Source organism: Eubalaena glacialis, chromosome 3 (assembly GCF_028564815.1).
Source record: "Eubalaena glacialis isolate mEubGla1 chromosome 3, mEubGla1.1.hap2.+ XY, whole genome shotgun sequence".
Lineage (NCBI taxonomy): Eukaryota > Metazoa > Chordata > Mammalia > Artiodactyla > Balaenidae > Eubalaena > Eubalaena glacialis.
Genome location: NC_083718.1, coordinates 89,084,193 through 89,106,059, shown reverse-complemented (window position 1 = coordinate 89,106,059; position 21,867 = coordinate 89,084,193). Strand labels below are relative to the sequence as shown.

Sequence of the window (21,867 nt, the reverse complement as noted above, 5' to 3'; positions counted from 1 at the left end):
TCTGGTGCCTGTTGTGAAACGAACAGCCTGGAGCAAGCAGTGAAGTGGGCGGGCCCAGCACCTCATCCCCCTGTGCCCAGTGTCCTGTTATCCCTAGGGCGGCCTGCCCACGCCAGCCCTCCTCCCCACTGACAGAAGCCATCCTCCCTCCTCCAAAGTGCCCCTTTTCTTGCTGGGGTGGCAGAGGAAACTTTCTACAAGTCAATAAGTTAATAACTTAAATAACTTCACGCCCCTGAACCATTGCTATTTTACAAGAAGATCCTAGATAAAGCAGTGCCCTAGCTCAAGAGGGAAAAACCATCCTCTAAAGGAAAAATTTCCAGCTAGGGATTGAAACAATGTTTTTGGCTGGAGGGGCCCAAAAGGTAACCTATTAACCTCTGCCCTGTGTTCACTTGTGCCGATAACACCAACAAGGCATGAGACCAAGGAGCTTTGATCCTCAGCTCCTGAAGTCATTTCTGGCCCCTGTCTGCTGGCTCTGTAAGGTGTCTTAGGATCAGGGAAGGAAGCTGGGGGTGGAGGCTGTGTTTCACCCTTTGTTTCCCTTGTAGCTCTCAGAGAATGGAATTGGAAGGGAGAGAGGGAGGGTGTGAGGTGAGTGCTCGGCAAGTTCACTGCCGTGGGTGTACATGCGGGTGGGGAGAGTGGGACCTCAGAGCCAGGAGGTCCAGCAGGTTTCTCTGCATGACAGCTGCTGCACTGTTTTGTGTTCTGGTTGCCAAGAAATATGGGAGTTATTCCCTCCTTCCCTACTTTTTAATTGTGTTATATTAGCTTAGTACCAAACATAAAATTTAGAAATTCACAGAAAACCCTAAGGAACAAAGAAAGAACTAACAGCACAGAAATTTAATAATAACAATAACCACAAAGCTATAACAAATGAGAGGCAGGTTATCTGGATCTTGAAGGAGACAACGGATCTGCCACATTTCCGGTCTGTGATTCAAGGCTGAGCCTTCCCTCCATCCCTCCATCTCCCTCTTCACAAAGGGCTCCTCCAGCACCACAAGCCCATGATAGTGACTGCAGCAGGGAAAGGCATGAAGGACCCACTAAGGATGGCCCCTCACTCTACAGGACCAGTGCTTTGGGGGGCTGCTGTGTCCAATCCAATCTATTTACCAGCTAAGAGTGGGGGACATTTATACGATCGAGAGAGGGCAGAAATTCTATAGCGTACTTTTGCAAGGAACCTCTCCACATATCCGTAAAGTTTAAGGAAACAAAAGAAGGACATTCAATCATGAGTCTCACCCTGGGCATCCCCCCTTTCCCCATACCTGCTCCTTACCCGAGGCAGGCTCTCCTAAAGATATCCCGAGGTCTGGGGTGTTCCACTGCCCTTCCAGCAACAAACCTGGACACCTGAGGGCCCTGAGCCCAACGCCATGGGAGCCAAGGCTGGGAGATGGGCAGGGTCCCCATGACGTGTCCTGTCTGTGATGGGAGAGCAGGCTGGGCAGTGCAGAGGCAGAGCTCCGCAGAGCACTGCACTGACATACAATCTTTATTTCAGCTAACATCTCACTGGTGTAGGTTCATGGCTCCTGTGAGACAAGGATGAGGCCCAGCTTTTCTTTTCTTGGTACAATGCTGCTTAAGCATGTGGACCAGGAGAAGGAGGGAAACTGATTTGGAAACTCTCCCTTGAAAAATCCCAATTCTCTCTCTCTTTCTCTGTCTCTTCTTTCTCCTCTGTCTCTCTCTCTCTGCTTCTGATGACTGAACTAGCTTGACATATTTAATGGCCCCCTCTTTGCCACTGACTTGCCCTTAAGAACCATATTACAAATAGACAACAGATAAGCAAACAAACAGATGACTCCCTGGTAGCGCCAAAGTCTGATGAGTTGCTTATGGAGCCTGCCGTTCTCAACCACACCCTGCAGCCTGGCTGGCCGGCCCCCTTTCCAACCTCGCTTACCTCCTAACATCCCAGAGGCACACTTCAGTTGCCCCACAGGGCTGAGAACGCTGGTAGTGGTTAGGAGTGAACAGAAGACACCCCTTATCTTGCAGTTTTCCTGTTTTATCCGGGTATCTCGTTTACCCAGGACTTCTTCCTCATCTTTCCCTGTTCCCTACCCTGCCCTTGGCAAACCTTTTTAGTCTTCTCCCTTCATATACCAAAGTAGGGGAAAAAATTTAAAAACAGGAAAATATAGATGAAGTATTCGGGCGCAGGGACTGATCTGTTGAGATTTATGTGTTGTAAAAGAAATTGCTTCTCACACTTCCATTCTGCGTATCTTCCCAATTCGGAAGATTAACTGAAGGCAGATATCTGGGTCCATGCACTACAAGATTCTAATTCTGAATCTTTGATTTTCCTTTAAAAAGTACCATAAAGGGCTTCCCTGGTGGCGCAGTGGTTGGGGGTCTGCCTGCCAATGCGGGGGACGCGGGTTCGGACCCTGGTCCGGGAGGATCCCGCGTGCCGCGGAGCGACTGGGCCCGTGGGCCACAATTGCTGAGCCTGCGCTCCGCAACAGGGGAGACCGCGATGGTGGGGGGCCCGCGCACCGCGATGGGGGGTGGCTCCCTCTTGCCGCGGCTGGGGAGGGCCCTCGCACAGGGACGGGGACCCAACACAGCCAAAAATAAATAAATGAATAAATTAAAAAAAAAAAAAAAAGTACCATAAAGAATTCTCCTATTTCTCTTCCCGATTCCATCCTCTTCCATCAAACGCTTCTCTCCTTATGCCCCTCCCCACTTATTTCCCAAATCTCACTTCTTCTCCCCAGAAGGAATCGCAAGACGGGAGGATTGCTCACAGCCCCTTAGCCTAAGGTTCCCTCCAGCCAAGGCTTCTGCCTCTCACAGAATCCCCAGCACCCTGTTTCCTTATGAGTCTCTCCAACACACTGGTGTGTTCCTTCTCTGATGTTCTTCATCTTTGTTACCGACTCGCCCCATTGGAGTAATGAGTTCCATAGTTTCAGGTTCACAGCCTGCCTGCTTCTGTTATAGATGCTAATTTTGTTTCTATCAAGCTTCTAGGGGAGCTTCCTATCATGAGTAGATCAGGTAAACAAGTTGACTCTTTTTTTCAGATTCAAGATTTAAGAGGATGCCCCTCCCCCAGCTTTTGCCTTTCATGGGCAAAGAGCCCCAAGAGTTTTACTTGGTCCTCGTGGTACAAACTCCCCCCCTCTGATCATTTTGGAAGCTACGAACCCTCTCTGGCCTGTTTACACTCTCAGAACTGCATCTGTTACCCAGAGGAAAATCTTTAAGCCACCTACACTCTAAAATTTCACTCATCACCTTTAGACCGGACGCCGGGCATACTTTCGGTGATACCCCTCATCCACTCACTCCAGGTATCAAGTGCCTGGGAAAAGGCTGTTTTGGTCACCAAGTGGTGAGAAATTCACTGTGGAATGAGAAGAGGCAATACTCACAAAGGGCTGCATGGGGTTGAGGAAGAGAAAATGGTAATAGGGACGCCTAGACCTTCACGTGGAGCTCTCCTGGCTGTGCTGCAAGGGGTGGCGAGGTCACCTAGTCTACATCCAGTAGAGTGCTGGGCCAGCAGAAAAACCAGAAGCAGCTCTCCTGGAGCTAGTACCTAAGACTTGTCTACTAGAAATTTTGTTATAGGAGTATGCCATTTTTCTGCAGTAAACATGCCCTTCCTCCATTGAAATCTTCATCATGTCCTTCTGCCAATTGTACCTAGCTTGAGGTGTACCTCTGAGCATCCTGTTTTCTAATAGACACTTCCTTCCTTGCCCTAAGTTTTCCAACTCTGATTCGTTGTAGTATTTCAAAGTTTTGTCCATTAACGTTCATCTCAGAGGTCCTATTTTTATTTTATTTTGGCTTCTTTTTTGCTCTAACATGTCCCCTGTTCCAGATAAGATCAGTGACTACTAGGTCTAGGTTTTCTGGAACATTCTCAGTTCCATAAGTTCAGTCTCCTTTTCAGGGCAAATCATGTGTCCCAAGTTTTGCTTGAAAAAATATGGTTACCCCGATTTTAAAACCACCATCTGGTTTCTCCAGTCCTAACTTTTGCTTTGGTGTACTTTTCCTTTGTTGCTTTTTGGGGGCACTATTTTGTTTTATGTTTGGTAAGGAAAGGGGGTAGCTGGAAGAAGACAGTAATATTTGCTGATAACTTATTTATCATTAATTAATTTATTAATCTCTTTGGCAATCCTGCGAAGTTCATATGATTTTAGAAATGAGGCAACTGAGAAAAGTTCAATAATTTTCTCAAAGATAAAGAGCTGATAAGTATCACAGCTCAGCTTAGACTTTGATATCTGGCTCCAAAATCTGGGCTTTTTCAACTGTTGCATAGATAGTATTTTCAAAGACCATACATCTGGCTTCCATGGGACTTCATTGTCCAGCATCCTGTTTTGGGTGGTTATCTATGCTCAGGGCTGGGAAGCCACATGCTGCCTCCTACCTCTTCCCAACTCTGCCTTCTGCTTCCCCATCCAGTTCTTCCCCTTTTGCATCTAACAAACCTTCTCCCAATCATATCTGATAGAAGTCGTCACTCTCACCCACTATATTCTAGACTTCTGATGAATCCCTGGCTCTCAGCTCCTGGCATAGAATCTGAGAAAAATTGCCTTCTCCTCCTCTCTTTCTGCCTTTTTTCTTACCCTTGTGGTAGAATTGTTCTCTTTGGTTCATTATTTCTGTAAACTTCTCAGGAGACATACGCTTCCAGGAGGTGAGACATTTTGGCAGGTCTGATGTACTGGATACCAGCTTCTCCAGGGGTGGGGGGAGCCTGGGAAGCAAAAGTAAGACTCTTAAACTTACTTCATTGTCATCACTGCTACCAATCACAAGTCCAATGGAGAGCCAGGCTCTGTGGGAGCTCCCGCCCCAGGGGAAAGTGCTCTATGTATGGCTTAGAATGTTAAGAAATGATAAAGCTCAGCAAACATAATGTGAGCAAAACATACAGGCAGGCCCTCATTTAGTCAAGGTGTATCCCATTTAGTGCTTAGATGTATGCCCTTGATCACATCCATCATAAAGTAATCAACAAATGTTTACTGGATATCTCAAATCCATCAACTTCTCTTTAACCAGTTGCAACCAAACCACCACCATCACCCCTTGCCTAGACTATTTGCTGCAACAATCTGACTGGTTTCCCCATATTCACCTTTGTTTCTCATCAGTCTAGTCTCTAAGTAGTAGCCAGGGAAGTGCTTCGAATACATGAATTAGACAAACTTACTCTATTGCTTAAATCCCTTCAGGGCTTTCCTTTGTTCTTAATCACAACGTAATTCTGTCAAGGTGGGAGCCTTGGTAGTGGTGAGGCAGAAAGCGGTTTCTTTTACCAGATGAAACTGGCCAGAAGTGCCTGATCAAAAGACTGGACTCACCTGGAGAAGCATCCTGGGACACCCGAAATGAAAAGAAACTTTCCGCTAAGCCAGAGCCATAAGAGAAGGCACCAATCCTGGAGCCAGCCAAGTCCTGGGCAGAGTGACTGTGGGGAAAGAAATCAAAACCTAAAACCACACATCAACATTATGTTCTGCACTGCAAATAAGCCACCAGCCTAGTCAACCTCTTGCAACTAGAAATGGGTTCTGGGCACTCTACACAAACAGGGACTTCTGGAAGACCCTGGGGGTAGGCCCAGAAAGAGGAAAACTTACCAAGAGGATAACAGCTAAAGTCTAAGATACAGAAGTCACAGTGAGCATACCAGAATTTCTGGGATGTAAAAGGAACTTCTCCCCACCCAGGAAGACAAGATGAATTCAGTGAACTCTGAAGGCACCTCCAAGTGAAGGTCAGACCACTGGACTCATCTCAAGCCTCCCATGTTGACTGGCAATGCTTCAGCAGTTGTAACTTTTTTTATTATATCCTCATTAGGAATAATTTGAGCAAGTCCAATGATATACATATATATTTTTCTCATGTTGTATGCATGTACTAGTACAAGTGTTTTCTTGTAAAATCCACAAAATAGAATATCTATAAAAATAAAAACTAACATTTGGGCCCCTGCTGAGCATTACTGTTTTAATTGCTTTAGACATTTAACATTCATCAAAACCTTAGAAGGTAGGTATTTTTATTGTACAAATTTTATAGTTGGGAAAAAGAAGGCACATAAAGGTTAAGTATTTTTCCAAGGTCAAAGCTAATAAATGGTAAAGAGATTTGAACACAGGTTGTGGGCTCTAAAGCTAGAATCTCTTGATCAACATGCTTTACTGAGTACAGAGATTTTAAAGGATGAGATCAAAATATGCAGAAAAGTTCTACTATTTTCCTGCTGCACCAAATAGATCTTGCTCATCCCCTGGCATCATACGTGCACTTCACTTTGGAGACCACTGTTTAATACTGATGGTAAATCTGCCTACACATACACCTTTGAAACCTGTTTCTTTCATTTTCCTTCCTTCCTTCTTTCTTTCCTTTTTGAAAAACTTCTGAACCAGAAGAGGAACAAAACTTGGTTGAACCCTCAGACCAGAGGCCATGGGTAAGAGGAGGTGGGGTCACATGAAGTACTCACGGGGACAGAAGTGAGGCCAGGCATCCATCCAGGGATGAAGTGTACATATTCCCCTGTGTGTGGAGAGGTAGAGGGAGGCCTTGCTTTTCTTGTTGAACATGTCTAGAGAGGCCTTTTGAAATGCTTTTTCTACATCCTTATTGGTGTAGGTATCTTCCAGCTTTAGCCCCCTGTGAGGCAGCCAGAGGAAGAGGCCAGGCGAGAAGCCACACGAGGGAAGGAATGCAGCAAGGGGAAAAGTGTAACAGCTACTGGAGAGAAGACTTTGGAACACATGTTTTTTATAATAGAATATTTGGAAATACAGAAAACACAGAGGAAAACTGTCACTAATAGTCTTACCATTCAGAGAGAGCACTTAGGTCATAGTTTTCTTATGGAATCCATTCCTAATTTTATACAGTTTATTGGAAAGTAAAATCATGCTATACATTCTGATTAGCATGCTTCCTTAACTAATTTTCTCTATGACATTGTCAGCTTCTCTAACATTATTTTTAAAGGCTGCCAAATGGACCATGATATGATGTACCCTACTTTAACCGATCGCCCCATTTCTGTCCTCATTAGCGAAAATACTACGGAGAATAGCTTCATGGTTTTTTTTTTTTCAGGAAACATTTTTTCTTCATTAAAATTTTTTAATGCAATTTTAAAAGGTTACTTTCCATTTACAGTTATCACAAAATGTTGGCTATATTCCCCGTGATGTACAATACATCCTTGAGCCTATATTAGACCCAATAGTCTGTACCTCCTACACCCCTACGTTGCCCCTCCCCCTCTCCCCACTGGTACCCACTAGTTTGTTCTATCTATGAGTCTGCTTCTTTTTTGTTATATTCACTAGTATGTTGTATTTTAGATTCCACTTACAAGCGATATCATACAGCATTTGTCTTTCTCTGTCTGACTCATTTCACTTAGCATAATGTCCTCCAAGTCCATCCATGTTGCTGCAAATGGCAAAATTTTGTTCTTTTTATGGCTGAGTAGTATTCCATTGTATATGTGTACCACATCTTCTTTATCCATTCATCTGTTATGGACACTTAGGTTGCTTCCACACCTTGGCAATTGTAAATAATGCTGCTCTGAACATTGGGGTGCATGTATCTTTTCCAATTAGTGTTTTTGGGTTTTTTGATGTATACCCAGGAGTAGAATTTCTGGGTCATATGGTAGTTCTATTTTTAGTTTTTTGAGGAATAGCTACATGTTCTTTTAAACACGTGGAATTACTGAGCCAAAGATACACATCTTTTAAGGCTTTTGCTTCATGTTTTCCTATTACTCCCCCAAATCTTTGTATCAGTTTACTATTGCTCATTTTCTCATAGACTCAATTCTGGGTATTCAAAAATTTTAAATGCTATCTAAAGAAAACATTAACTTGTTTATATTTGTTACTAATGGTCATGCACATTTAAAAATATGATTATGTGCATTTCTTCCTTGAGGAAATTTCTTGTCCATATACTTTGTTCAGTTTTCTACTTAGTGTGTTTTTCTTATTACTGATGAGACTTTCATATATTAGAGATATTAAGCTATTATCTTTGGTACATGTTAGAATTTTTTCCCATGGGGTAGGTCTTAGAAGCAGTGTTTGTGCTAATTTGGATGTTAGTGGCAGGGTTAGCAGTAGTAGTTAGAAACAGGGGCAGATGTTGGTAAAATACTCCAAAACTTGAACAGATACCAAGAAGAAAGGGAAAGATTCCCTTCCCAGTGAGAACTCTTTGTATTCTTCTTTTCTGAATGTCTTGGATTATTGCATCAATAAACAACATTCTCCCTGCTTTATTGACATCGAAGGGGAGTGAGCCGGACTATATTTAATAGGTGCGGGCATTTGAGGCAACAAGCAAGACTTTCATTAAGCCAATGGCTAGTGAGAATGAGACCAGACACTCCCCAAGTTGCCATCCTGCATTGTGATTATTTGCTTCTAGGTGTTTCTTTCTGTACAGACTGTGAGATCCTCTAGGCAGGCATCATGGAGTCACATCCACTTTTGTGTCCCCAGAGTCTAGTATGATGTCTGACACATAGTTGATGTTCATAACATGTTTATTGCCTGAATAATTTAGCCACACTCCCTTTCCCCTTTTTCTTACTCTGCGAAGCTTCTTATAGTCACTTGATCTAGAGGTTCTGGCAGGGCCCCGTGCTCTCTAAGATACAGGGTGAGGTCTCTGAGAAGACAATAACTCACTAACCCACATGAGGACTTGGTGTCATTTCTACTGTGTTGGAGAATTGTTGTCTTTTCCCACAGGAGTGGCTGGTGGTCCAGACTCAAGGCATGAGGAAGCCTCCTCCTCCTCACCAATCATGAGCCTCTAGGCTCCTCATGAAGAGGACTCACCTGAAGGCTTCCAGCCTCTTATTGAGGCCGGTCTGTGTGTTGCCACTGGCTAACAGAAAGTCATTGAACATCAGGTGAGCCAGGGATTTCTGGACCATCTTGCAGAAGGGTGTGTGAAAGATCATAAACTGTAAATCATCAAGACTGAAATGTCTATCGATGCCAGCTGGAAGAAGAAGTGTGAAAGCAAGGATGTGGCATGAGCCACTTAGACATACTCTCCAAGATCTGACTGTGCTGAGGTCTTCCAGAAAACTGGCTCCTACCTCTGGCAAACACACAGAGGTTTGTTCATTCATTTTACAAACATTTTACTAAGCACTGTACTCATAGAGAAGGTAAAGAGACAAATATTTTCTTCCTATCTGCCATTGCCAACCTGTATGATAAATAATTCCTCAAATAAACCTCATACTGTATTATTTTCTCTATTTTCCAGGGGAGAAAACAGAGTCTCCAAAATATGAAGCTGAGTCATGTGTCCAAGGTCACCCAGCTTGAAAAGAGCTGGCTTTGGCTTTGGGTTCTGGTGTCTCTGGATCTACACTCCAGACTCTCTCCTATTCCAAAGAGAAGGGCAATGCACCCCCTGCCCTTAGGAAAGTTTACAATTTGGTGCTGAGATCCAAAGCAGCATTGATCAAATTCCACATGAGATTAAGGAGTAAAATTAGAATGTCATAAGAATTCAGAGGATGTCAGAGCAATTAGCCAATAACAATTTTACAGTGGATGGGCAGAGGCAGAGAGGTCCAAGTCGACTCCTTTCCCATGGAGGCAGCCAGCATCCCACCCAGTGCAGCAGAGAGGGGCCACCCCTAGAGCACCCATGCTGTGATGCTTCAGCACGTGCCTTTTCCCACACGGAAACCTGCCTTTTCTAGATGCCCATCTGGGCATGGCTAAACAGGTAGGAACCCCCCCTTTATTTTTTAAGTATATGGGTTTCTCTTTATTTTTAAAAGAAGATTCGTTTCTTTTCTGATTATGGAATTGGTACATATTTTTTAGCAGAAAACTTCAGAAAGTAAGGTGAAAATAAAATCAACTTCCAACACTACCAGGCAAAGAAAAAAAATCACTGATAACACTTAAGTATACTGAAAATATAGGTAAGAATTTTCAACATCAACCAGACTTTAAAAGGTGGCAAACTATAAACCAAGAGTCAAATCACTCCTGACTTCATCAGAAACGAATCCTGGCCTCCACAGGATGTGGTCACTCTGATTCACACAGTACCTTCCCAAGTGGCTGGCACCACTGACTTCAGCTTTGACCTTGGATTGTTTACTTCCTTTCATTTAACTCAAGTTAGAAGCAATTTCATACTTGACCTTGGGTGACTTCAAAGGGACTTTAGCCTAGGCCCAGGAAAGGATGTCTCAAGAAGGGGACATGAAACAATTCTCTTGTGATCATTTGCAGAGGAGAAAAGAGTCCTTGTCTTAAGAGTTTAGGACATACTCTTAGCCTCGTGTAAATAGGGTCCCCACCTTCTGCCCTCTGAGCCCCATACCTTGCTCCCACTGGTTCCGGATCTTTTGACAGTATAACACGTAGCATCGATCCAGGGCCCGTAAGTAGCGCTGGATGGAGAGCTTCCCATCCAATTGTGGGCACTCTGAAGTCATATCTGCTTTGTAGAAGTCATATACATTCTCCATGTGGGTTGCTCTAAGCCCTGGCAAGGCACACAGAGGGATTCAGGGACTGTACAAGGCAGCCCACGTTGAGCAGAGAGGATAGGAGAGCCACATACAAGCAGCCCCCTGGTCTTTATCTTTCTCGTGCCCAAGCCTGAGCCCACCGAGCATCCCTCATGTGTTCAAAGGCAGTTGATTAGATTGCCGCTTTTATATAAATGAGATGTATATTTCCATTTCCATACCTAGATGGGCTTAAAAAAATCTGGAATAGACACCAAAAGTCTCAAAGGAAAGCTCTCACTTTATACCCAATTATCTTCTTTCATTTTCAGTTGTCAGTTTAGCTCTCAAAGGGTCCTTGTCAGCAGTATCAGTGCCAGCCGTTCCACACATCATTATCCCAAAGTGTGATGGTGCAGAAGAGGCGACCTTGCTGATGCCTCTCTTCCCTTCCTCCCTGCCCTCTGCTTCCCAGTCCAGTCTTTTGAAGGCAGTCAATATCAACATCAAATCCACATTTCAGCCCTGCATAGTGGGCGTGCCAACTTGGAATTAGGAGCTAGGTATTTGGCAACGCCATGCACAGTCTCCCGGCACCACGTAGCCACTGTTTACTACAAACCTCTCTCGAGGGCCAGAGGGGCCTTGGGCCCAACCAGCATTGCCACAGCTCCAGCCCTGCCTGTGGGGTGAATATTACCACTGGAGTGCACTGCGATGTCTCCACAGACCACCAGGGCATAGAGACTTGTAATGAGAGACAAGAAATAATTATTATCACTACCAAATCTCAAGTAGACTGAAAGCGTCCTGTGTGCCAGGCACAATTTTAGGTACTGGCGATAGATCACTGAACCAAAATAAAAATTCTTGCCCCATGGAACTTATGTTCTAGTGAAATTCATCATGACACATTTGAAATGCAATGTCAAAACTCAGTGTTCTGTGACTCTAGCTGTAAAATCCTCATTTATTCAGAATGCAGTTTCTGAATTCAATGAAAAATTCATAAATTAGCACTTCTGGAGATAATTTAGGTTTGTACTGATCACCTTACAGCACTTCAGAGTACTACAGTGGAAATTTCTTTCAAATCATAGAAGGCCAAGGGATGGGGAGGGAAACTAATATTTGAAATCCTAGATAGACACGAGCTATCCTCAAACAGTCCTTAAAATAATCCAATGAGGCAGGAAACATCCACACTTACAAAGGAAGACACTGCCTTCTAGAGAATCCAAGTAATTTGTCTAAGGTCACCCACCTCATGAATATGGAATTATATATTCAGACCCAGTTCTGACTGGATCCTGAACCACGTGCTTCAAACAATCTGGTATTACTTTCCTTCTGAGAAGAGTTAGTGCCAAGTAGCTACATTTAATGTAGGTGATCCATAGTAACTACTTCTATAGTAGCCAGATGATTATTCAATAAATAATTGTTGTCTTGAATATTATTTGTTCCTCTTTCATCTGATAGTACTGCCTGCCCTCACACTTGCGTTTGTGAGAGAAACATGGCAGCAATTTTAGTATTCTACCTAAACTGTGAGGAAGCCCCCAGGATTTACACCAGCACTGTGTTGAGAGCCATTATTTCTGTATAATTCAGTCCTCACAATAAGCCTATCTGCCAGATACAGTTATCTCTTCTTTATAGACAAAGGAATTGAGACCCAAAGAACTTGAGTCACTTGCCTAAAGCCACGCAGCTAATAGATGGTAGGATAAAGATTCAGAGTCAGGATTCCAACCCAAATTCATTGAAACCCAAGAACCTTCTCTTAAGATTATATAACAACTCAAACTCCAACCCCAACAAAACAGTATTGGTTTTTTTTCTCTGCAATTTTATATACATAAATATATAAAAATATAAAATATATAATAAACATATATATAATATATAAAAACAAAATTTATATATGTATATAAAATTTGGAAACTATAGAATAGTATTTAGAAGCCATTAAGGAAAAAGCAGTCAATTAGACTGCCTAAAATTAAAAACTTCTATCAGAAACAAACTCAAAAGACAAACTGGGGAAGTATTTACAGTACATAAAGCCAACAAAGGATTATTTTCATTCATGTATAAGCACCTCATAAGAAAGATAAGATATGTAATAGAAAAATGGCCAATAAACATCATAAAAATATCAAAGTTCTCTTATAATAGCAAAGGAAAATCAATGATACTATTATTTTATGTATTAAACTGACAAAGATTAGAAAGTTTGATAATATATATTGTAGGAATGTACTTTAGTACAATACGTTGAAGAGCAATTTGGCACATTCTATCAAACTTTTAGATCAAACTATTCTGCAATTCCACTTCTAGGAATCTATTCCTAGAACATATTATCATGAGCGTGCAAAGCTATTAGACAATGTTCATTAAAACAGTACTTATAATTGCAAAAAACATACATCAATCTAAATATCCATCTATATGGGACTAAGGTTTGGCATATCTATCAATAGAATATTATGTGGCTTTTAAAAGAATGACTTTAGGTGGCCTTATGTGTATATCTATCTATCTATGTATCTATATAAATATCTTATATCTATCTATCTATAGAATGACCTCTAAGACATCATAGAGATGAGGAGTAGTGTGTACAATGTTAAAAAATGAGTAGATAAGGGTATGCTTTCAGGTACATAGAAAATTCCTGGAAGAATACATAGAAACTGTCAGTGTTAAATTATGGGAGTTGGTAATGGGGTGTCAAAGGGAAATTTTTCTTTACTTTTCACCCTTTTGTGTGTGTGTGTGTGTGTGTGTGTGTGTATGTATTTAACTGTTAGTTTCAATTACCTTCATTTAAAACAAAAAAAGACAAGAAAAAATGAGGTCTCTCAGGCAATCTGAGCCAGTACCACTCTTTCCTTCCCTCATACCCTGCTGTCTCTCTGGAATGGTCCAGAACTTCTTGGTGAGTCCCAGAACCACCTTCTCCCATCTGAGGGTCCCCAGGTGGATGGTTAGCCAGGTCAGAAGCAGAGATCACATCTACACTGGCCTTGTCTGGTTTTGGCAGTTGCCATTAGACTCAAGCTTAAATATGCTTTTTGTTTTAGTATAGATTAACAATTCACATCCTAATAGTTTGTTTAAATTTTTTCCCCCCAAGACATCACATTAAAGAAGGATGCATTTGCAGCCCTCTCCTGTGGAATACCCAACCATTCAGCAGAATCTACTCATTTGAAATGACATGTTTGAAGCTGATAATGCCCCCAAATATAGGCTCTGATTTTTGGTTAAAGGCTGGTGAGTGTCCCTTGCCCTTCACTTCTACTCTCTAACTAAATGCTGGGTTGGACATATTGGTGGTGACGGTAGCAGAGGTTGCTGGAGAGGTAATAATACAAATGCCAATCAGGAGAAGCACTGAAAGTACAGATTTGATGATGTAGAGACTAGAACATGCCAAATCAATGGAATCATTGATGGCGAGGCTATGCAGGGCAGTTGAAAAAAACACTGAATGGGTGTATGGAATTGTACTGCCTTGCTGCATGAACAGAGACAAACCATTTAACTCTTCTTGGCCTCTTTTCAAAGTGAAAAATATTGGATTAGATAGTCTCTAGGGTCACCGCCAACATCAAGACTTCATAATTAATTTTATAATTAATGTTTATTATGGTTTCTAAAGTTTAAATTCTAGTTTCCAACTTAGTAAATGTAGGGCCTTGTCTGCCCAGGTACTGTTTTTTCACATCTCCATTGATATCTTGTTTAATGCCTGGAAGGCAGGTAGGCAAACAAAAACTCTTGAGTCTCACAGAGGTTAAGGGACTCGTCATCAATTATTGACAGACCTAGGTTTCTAACTCTCCTAGGAACCAGGCAAGGGAGAGAAAGTAGAAATACTCTGTGTCATAGTCTATCCTGTGATTCTTTGGGTCTATTTTTATCAGGGTGTTTTTCCCTAACACCTAAACTTGTTTAAATCCTTTAACATCACCAATCTCTTTCCCGCTCAGAGACTTGGGAGAAACCTTAGAGAAACAGGAAGAGTGAAATGGGAAATATACTGAATTTGATTTGGTGTCTTGCTTCTGCCACACGCTACGTGTAAGATATTAGATCCTCCATTTTCTCCCCCGTAAATCAGGTATGGCACCCACTTCCTAGGCTGCTGTGAGGACCAAATGAATGACTCTGTGAACATGCTCCCTAATTAACTGTATAAAGCTATACAAGTCTGAGTGGTTATTATCATTGTGGTTGTTGGATGATCGCAGCAGCTGTATGAAGAAGGTGTCCTTCCCTCCCTGGATGAAACCACCCAAGGAAAGGAGAAGCAAAACTGAGGATTCGGCCTCCAACCCAGCTCCCTTCTTACCTAAGGCCTCTGGCAGCACGTACCATCCCAGGAGCTGGACTCCACCCAGTTGCCAACACTGAATAGAGAGAGGCAGTGTCACCGTAGCAGGCACTGGTGGTATCTATGCCCTCAATGTCAGTGTTGCCTGAATCCTGGAAGAGCTCCATGAACACTGTTTTGACAGCCTTGGACTTGTCGATGATGGTCTCAGTGCCCACTTCCAGCCGGCCCACAGATTCCCATGGGAGCTGCGTGCACTCCATCAACTGCTGCACCACCGTCAGGCACAGGGAGTTGATGTCCTCCTGGACTGAGCAGAAGCCCATCTGGGTTTGGCTCATGCCCACTGTGTACTTCCCTGCCTCCACATCGTTAAACTTCTCCACGTCTGTTTGGTCCACATATTGGGCTGGGAAATAGACCTCCAGGGCAAGGATGCCCACATCCTTTGGCCAAGTATCTCTTTTGGTCAAGGGGATAGCGGGGACTGTAGAAAACCTGTAGTAGAGAAAACAATCAAAATTCCACTAATGGGCTCTAGCTAGTGTCCTCAAAAGACAGTACAGCAATCATTTCATTCATTTTTTTAAAAATATATTTTAAAGATATCAGAAGAATACAAATTTAGGATTGTTATATTTTTATCAGATGAATACAATTTTAGAATTGTTGTATTTTCCTGTTGCATTTACCCTTTTATCCTTAGTAAATGTCCCTCCGGCATTTTTATAGCTAAATACATGTGGAACAAGCAACGTCTGTGGGAATACAGAAGACTGAGAGGGCAATTCCAAACTGGAGCAGAGAAAAAGTGGAGAAAGGTTCAGTAAAGAGGGAAGAAAACTGTTTCTTTCCTGGACCCACCACCTCTCTTCAACCTTGACTCCTAATCCCTCTGGAGAAGATCTGGAGTTTCTGCTTCTAGCTACAAGTAAAGAACTCACCAAGTCCACCTTCTATTTGTTCCACATAAAAAGTACCTGAAAGCTGGTTACTTTAGAGGTATTCTTAATTTTCCAGATGGTGAAAGCAAGGCACACGTTGGTGAAGTGAAGTCCTCAGGGTAACTTCTCAGTTTCTCATCTGTTAGAAATATTCTGTCTTTTCACTCATGAGTGCCACCAAATTCCTTTGACTTGCATCTGGCTACAGGATTCCTGATCGTGGAAGAGTGACAGGGTGGCTCTACAGGCTTATGAATTTAGCTCTATGCCACAGGAATTGTAGCTCAGATGGAATGTATCCATCAATCATCCTCAGGATTCTGGGCTTCTTGTAACCCCAGTTTTCCCATCACAGAGGTCACTTTAAAGGACTGCTGTGAGGCAAAAGTGGATCATGCGATCACAAGATAGTGAGGCAAAGTGATAAATATTTATTCATATCTGACAAAAGAGAATTGAAGTATAGTTCTCTGCCCTATTGATTTGGTGACACTCAAATAATTAGAGTTTATACTCTCAAACGTTTGTGGAAGAGCTTCCCAGTACCTAGAGCTAATGGCTACCCAGAGCTCAGTCCTGTGCTTGGCTGGGTTTTCTCTCATTCTCATTCTCCCTCTGTCTTCTCTAAGCTCCCCCCATCCCTCTCTTCCCAGTTAGAAATCTCAAGTCACAAGGAAAGTTTCCAAGAATTAGTCACTTTGTAACTTTTGTAACTGCCTTGGTAGGGGGTTATTACTTGGAAATGGATTCCGGAGCCTTGAAGAAAAGTTAACATGTAGAGGTTTCCAGAAACATCAGGCCACTGGAGTTAAGAGTATCCATCTAATCTTGTACTTTCTCTAAAGAATAATCACTTTACTTAATTTAAAACTGGTTTTGTTCTGGTGTTGCTTGGTTCAAGAACATGCATCAAACTTTTATTTCTTTACTCCATCTCGCCTCCTTCTCTTGTGTTTCAAAATTAGCTATTAGGGCTTCCCTGGTGGTGCAGTGGTAAAGAATACACCTGCCATTGCATGGGACACGGGTTCGAGCCCTGGCCTGGGAAGATCCCACATGCCGTGGAGCAACTAAGCCGGTGCACCACAACTACTGAGCTCGTGCTCTAGAGCCCGTGAGCCACAACTACTGAGCCCACGTGCCACAGCTACTGAAGCCCGCGCACCTAGAGCCCATGCTCCACAACAAGAGAAGCCACGACAATGAGAAGCCCATGCACTGCAACAAAGAGTAGCCCCTGCTCACCACAACTAGAGAGAGCCCGCGCACAACAATGAAGACCCAACACAGCCAAAAAAACCAAACAAACAACAACAACAAAAAACAAAATTAGCTATTATATGCCAGGCACTGTGCTATGGAGGGCTGTGGGGGTGAAGGGGACAGGCGAAGAAAGGTGGAGGTCAAGGTTCTTGGGGGTCTCCTCCACCAGTAGGAAGAATGAGATAAGCATATACATACTATATAACCCAACCAAGAGTCAGAATGTGATAAAGGCCACAAGAGGGATATGGGCAAAACCCCACGGGAATTCAAAGGAAGCAGAGATTTCCTGTGTGGGAGAATCAGGAATGGCCTCATGGGAGAGGCTAAATTTGAGGTCAACCTTGATGGATAAGTGGAGCTTCTTCTGATGGAGAATTGGAGGGTGGCTGCAGGGGCAGTGCCACAGCAGGGGGTGATTGAACAGGTAAGGGTACCTGGAGCAGAGCATGAAGGGGGACAGGAGGACGACAAATGAGAAAAGCAGGAGGGGACCATGAAGTGGAGGGCAAAGTTCTTCCTTATTTTAAAGGTGGTTGAAGCACATGGGGTGGGAGCCGTCTTTATGGTGGATTTAGAGCGAATGCAGGTTGGATTAGAGGGGATAGACATACAGAGAAAAGGAGAGCCATAAAGAGGGCTCTTGATACCCATTCAGGCCATGGAAAATGGGATTAGCTGTGAGTACACCAGAAGGGAAATGTGAATGATAATTCCAAGTGTTTGAACCAAGGACATCAGAAGGAGGGGGCAGGGTAGGGGGGACTGAGGTTTATCTCTTGGAGGACAGCCAACGATTGCTTATTGAGACAAGCAAATCCACTTCAATCCCTTCCTCACAAATGCAAAAACATGTTAAAGTCTGAGCTGGGACATTAGGCCTGTACACAGGGAGTGGGGAAGTGTGTTGATGATGGTGGGGAGTCATGAAGAAAATAAGAAGGCTAAAGGCATCTCCTCCCACCCGACACGTCCACGCACCCAGGTTCCCTGGGCACCAGGCAAGGGAAGACACTGGACGAAAAGTGTTTTTCTAAATATTCTTGGAACACAGTGTAGAAATGGGAAGTAAGAAAGGACTAGTCCTAAAGTACAGTGGATGGTTTAGGGGTCCCCGGGTGCTAGCGGTAGCTGTGTTACCATCAATGCTGGGAGACTGCGAGCACTTGGGCTGGACTGGGGGAGTGTTTACAAAAAAAAAAAAGGGGTGTGTGTGTGCTTCTGTGCACAAGCACATGGTATACACACACACACACGCACACACGTATACTCTTATCTTTACATCTCATGTCCCCCTTTCATGAAATCAGAGAACAGAGAAACACGCTTTTTATCCTCAGTCCATTTTGAATCTGGTTGCAGTGACTTGAAGCATCTGGTTTTACTAACACTGCAGGTGACACAGAATCCTGAAGGTCTCAGCAGGGGTTGGGGGGAAAGGTGCAAACGGTGGTGGAGAGGAGAACGCCATGGGCCCTGGTACTGATATTTCCACTGCTTCGTGCCGCTGGGGGTGTAAAATGTGTCTTGTTGACATCAGCAGGTGCCAGAGGTTTGGGATCCTGGAATTCTGTAAACAGACCTGGGCTGTCTCTTTAGAGATGAGGTGACTGAGACCTTGAGAGGTTAACTTGCTTCTCTAAGGCTGTGCCCAAGCCTTACCAACTTTTGACTGGAATTCTAGTGACTTCTGCCTCCGGAAACCCTGCCCCTGCTTATCGAGGCTCTGTGGCTTCTAAAACTGGGCACAACTTCTCACTTAGAACATGAGCAAGTCAAAGAAAAACATCATCTCTCCAACATGTACATACCTGTGCTGCTCCTGGGCATGTATGGGAAAGGATGGCACTGATCCCTCCTTTCTTGGGCTCTTGTGGCAGCCTTGTTTATGCTCAGCCACCTCAGGAGGCTATGGTGTTCCTCGTAACACATCCTAAGGTAATCCAACCTGGTCTTGGACCCTTGTCTGAGTTACTCTCACTTAGTGGTCGAGAAAGCTCTCTGTCGAGTTAGCTGTTATTAATGTATTGTGATAATAAGAAAAATCTTTCAAAACCAAAGGGAATGAATCTTTTCATAGTAGCCCTTTAAGTATTTGGGAGCGGGTACTGGCATACAGGCATAGGGCTGGGCATTAGAGAGGATGAAGAGCCTCCTCCATTTCTTCTGTTTTTATTGTCGCTCTTGTGTTTGTATAGTGCTATACAATTTCCAAGTGCAATGCAAAAAGTGCTGCAATAAAAGTACAGGAGCCCTAAAGAGGTGATCGTCATTTGAAGCTCAAGATCTCCTGAGGAGGAAAGGTCTACTTTACTGATGAGGCTAGTGATATGTGGACAGGTGATCCAGCTTTCCCAAAGATCTAGAGCTAGTAAATGGCAGGTTGGGCACTCAACCATGTCTTTTGACTCCAGATTCCGCTTGTTCCACTTTTGTTTTCTACTTCACAATAAAATGTTCCTGCCCTCTGAGCTTCCAAGGAATCTCTCCCTCCATCCCTCTCTCATGGCACCGATCTCCCTCTATCTTTTACAAGAGTCATGCATTCACTCATTAGTTCATTCAATTAACCCCTCTGTCTACTATGACTCTGTGCAGGGCACGGAGAAGAGTCAGAGTGGTTCCTGATTTAGGGGAAACAGAGGCAACTTCATTTTCCTGAAGACAGAGAACTTCCAGCTGCCCCCCAGAAGTCCAAGTCTCCTAGGTCTTCCATCATCTCCAGAGTCTTGCCTCCATACATCTGGGTGCTTACTGCTCTAACCCAATCTCCCACCTTGCTCTGTCACCCCATGCCCTTCCACTGAGCCGTTGGCAAAGTTCTGTCATCAACTGAAAATTCCTTATTTCCAATCCTTTTTCTGAAAACGCCCTTTGCTTCGTTCTCTGTCTCAGACTGCAACTCTCACATGGCGGTTGCGCTCTTTGCTTTCCCTCATATGTGACCCCTGGCCAAAGGAACCCAATGTACTGCAGTGTTTGGAATAAGGCATATGTCCTCTTTGCTCGTCACTGATATCTCCAGAGTATTTTTCTTCTCCCTCCTCTCCAAAGCCCCATTCTCTGCAAGCACATGCCATCAGTCTGGACCACCCAGTGCCTTTCATTCTTGCAGTCAACATTCAGCCTTGCTCCACTACCCTTGTTCATGAACATGGGAGCACAGGCATCACTGCCTTCCTTTCCACCCTCAATCCTCAGCATCCTTGGAGATGTGAATCTCCACATAGGTAATTCATCCACGCTGCCCTCTCATGTAAGTTCCCACTTCCATGACTGTTGTCCTCCATGACCTCAGTCTCCCATTCCACACTCATACTCTTTTTTTTTTTTGAAGTATAGTTGATCTACAATGTTGTGTGAATTTCAGGTGTACAGCAAAGTGATTCAGTTATATATATATATATTCTTTTTCAGTTTCTTTTCCCTTATACGTTATTACAGAATATTGAGTATAATTCCTGTGCTATACAGTAGGTCCTTGTTGGTTATCTATTTTATATATAGTAGTGTGTATGTATTAATCCCAAACTCCTAATTTATCCCCCACCCCTTCCTCATCGGTAACCATAAATTGGTTTTCTACGTCTGTGGGTCTATTCTGTTTTGTATATAAGTTCATTTGTATTATTATTATTATTTTTAGATTCCACATATAAGCAATATCATACGATATTTGTCTTTCTCTGTTCTGGCTTAGTTACTTAGTATGATAATCTCTAGTATGAGTTTCCATTCTCATACTCTTGACCTTGTCGCTATAGCATCTATACAACCTCCAAAGTTTTAATTTCATGCAGCGCAACTCTAATAACCTCTATCTTCCCTGCTTACTTTTTTGTGTGTGTGTGTGTTTTTTTAATGTCTTTATTGGAGTATAATTGCTTTACATTGTTGTGTTAGTTGCTGCTGTATAACAAAGTGAATCAGCTATATGTATACATATATCCCCATATCCCCTCCCTCTTGCGTCTCCCTCCCACCCTCGCTATCCCACGCCTCTAGGTGGTCACAAAGCACTGAGCTGATCTCCCTGTGCTATGCGGCTGCTTCCCACTAGCTAGCTATAATACATTTGGTAATGGATATATATCAATGCCACTCTCTCACTTTGTCTCAGCTTACCCTTCCCCCTCCCGGTGTCCTCAAGTCCATTCTCTACGTCTGCATCTTTATTCCTGTCCTGCCACTAGGTTCTTCAGAACCTTATTGTTTTTTTAGATTCCATATATATGTGTTAGCATAAGGTATTTGTTTTTCTCTTTCTGACTTACTTCACTCTGTATGACAGATTCTAGATCCCTCCACCTCACTACAAATAACTCAATTTCGTTTCTTTTTATGGCTGAGTAATATTCCATTGTATATATGTGCCACATCTTCTTTATCCATTCATCTGTCGATGGGCTCTTAGGTTGCTTCCATATCCTGGCTATTGTAAATAGAGCTGCAATGAACATTGTGGTACATGTCTCTTTTTGAATTATAGTTTTCTCAGGGTATATGCCCAGTAGTGGGATTGCTGGGTCATATGGTAGTTCTATTTTTAGTTTTTTAAGGAACCTCCATACTGTTCTCCATACTGGCTCTATCAATTTACATTCCCACCAACAATGCAAGAGGGTTCCCTTTTCTCCACACCCTCTCCAACATTTATTGTTTGTAGATTTTTTGATGATGGCCATTCTGACTGGTGTGAGGTGATACCTCATTGTAGTTTTGATTTGCATTTCTCTAATGATTAGTGATGTTGAGCATCCTTT

At 43.1% G+C, this 21,867-nt stretch overlaps 1 protein-coding gene across 1 annotated transcript; it reads right to left on the bottom strand.

The window, feature by feature from the left end:
- Positions 1-3,281: 3,281 nt before the first annotated feature.
- On the bottom strand, positions 3,282-21,816 carry HMGCS2 (3-hydroxy-3-methylglutaryl-CoA synthase 2). Its single transcript, XM_061183853.1, is given in 12 exon segments — positions 3,282-3,388; positions 4,635-4,765; positions 5,372-5,482; positions 6,530-6,584; positions 6,587-6,699; positions 8,901-9,066; positions 10,420-10,584; positions 11,172-11,296; positions 14,935-14,984; positions 14,987-15,395; positions 16,578-16,597; positions 21,775-21,816. Coding segments are annotated over 12 exon segments (1,494 nt in total).
- Between the last annotated feature and the right edge of the window lie 51 nt (positions 21,817-21,867).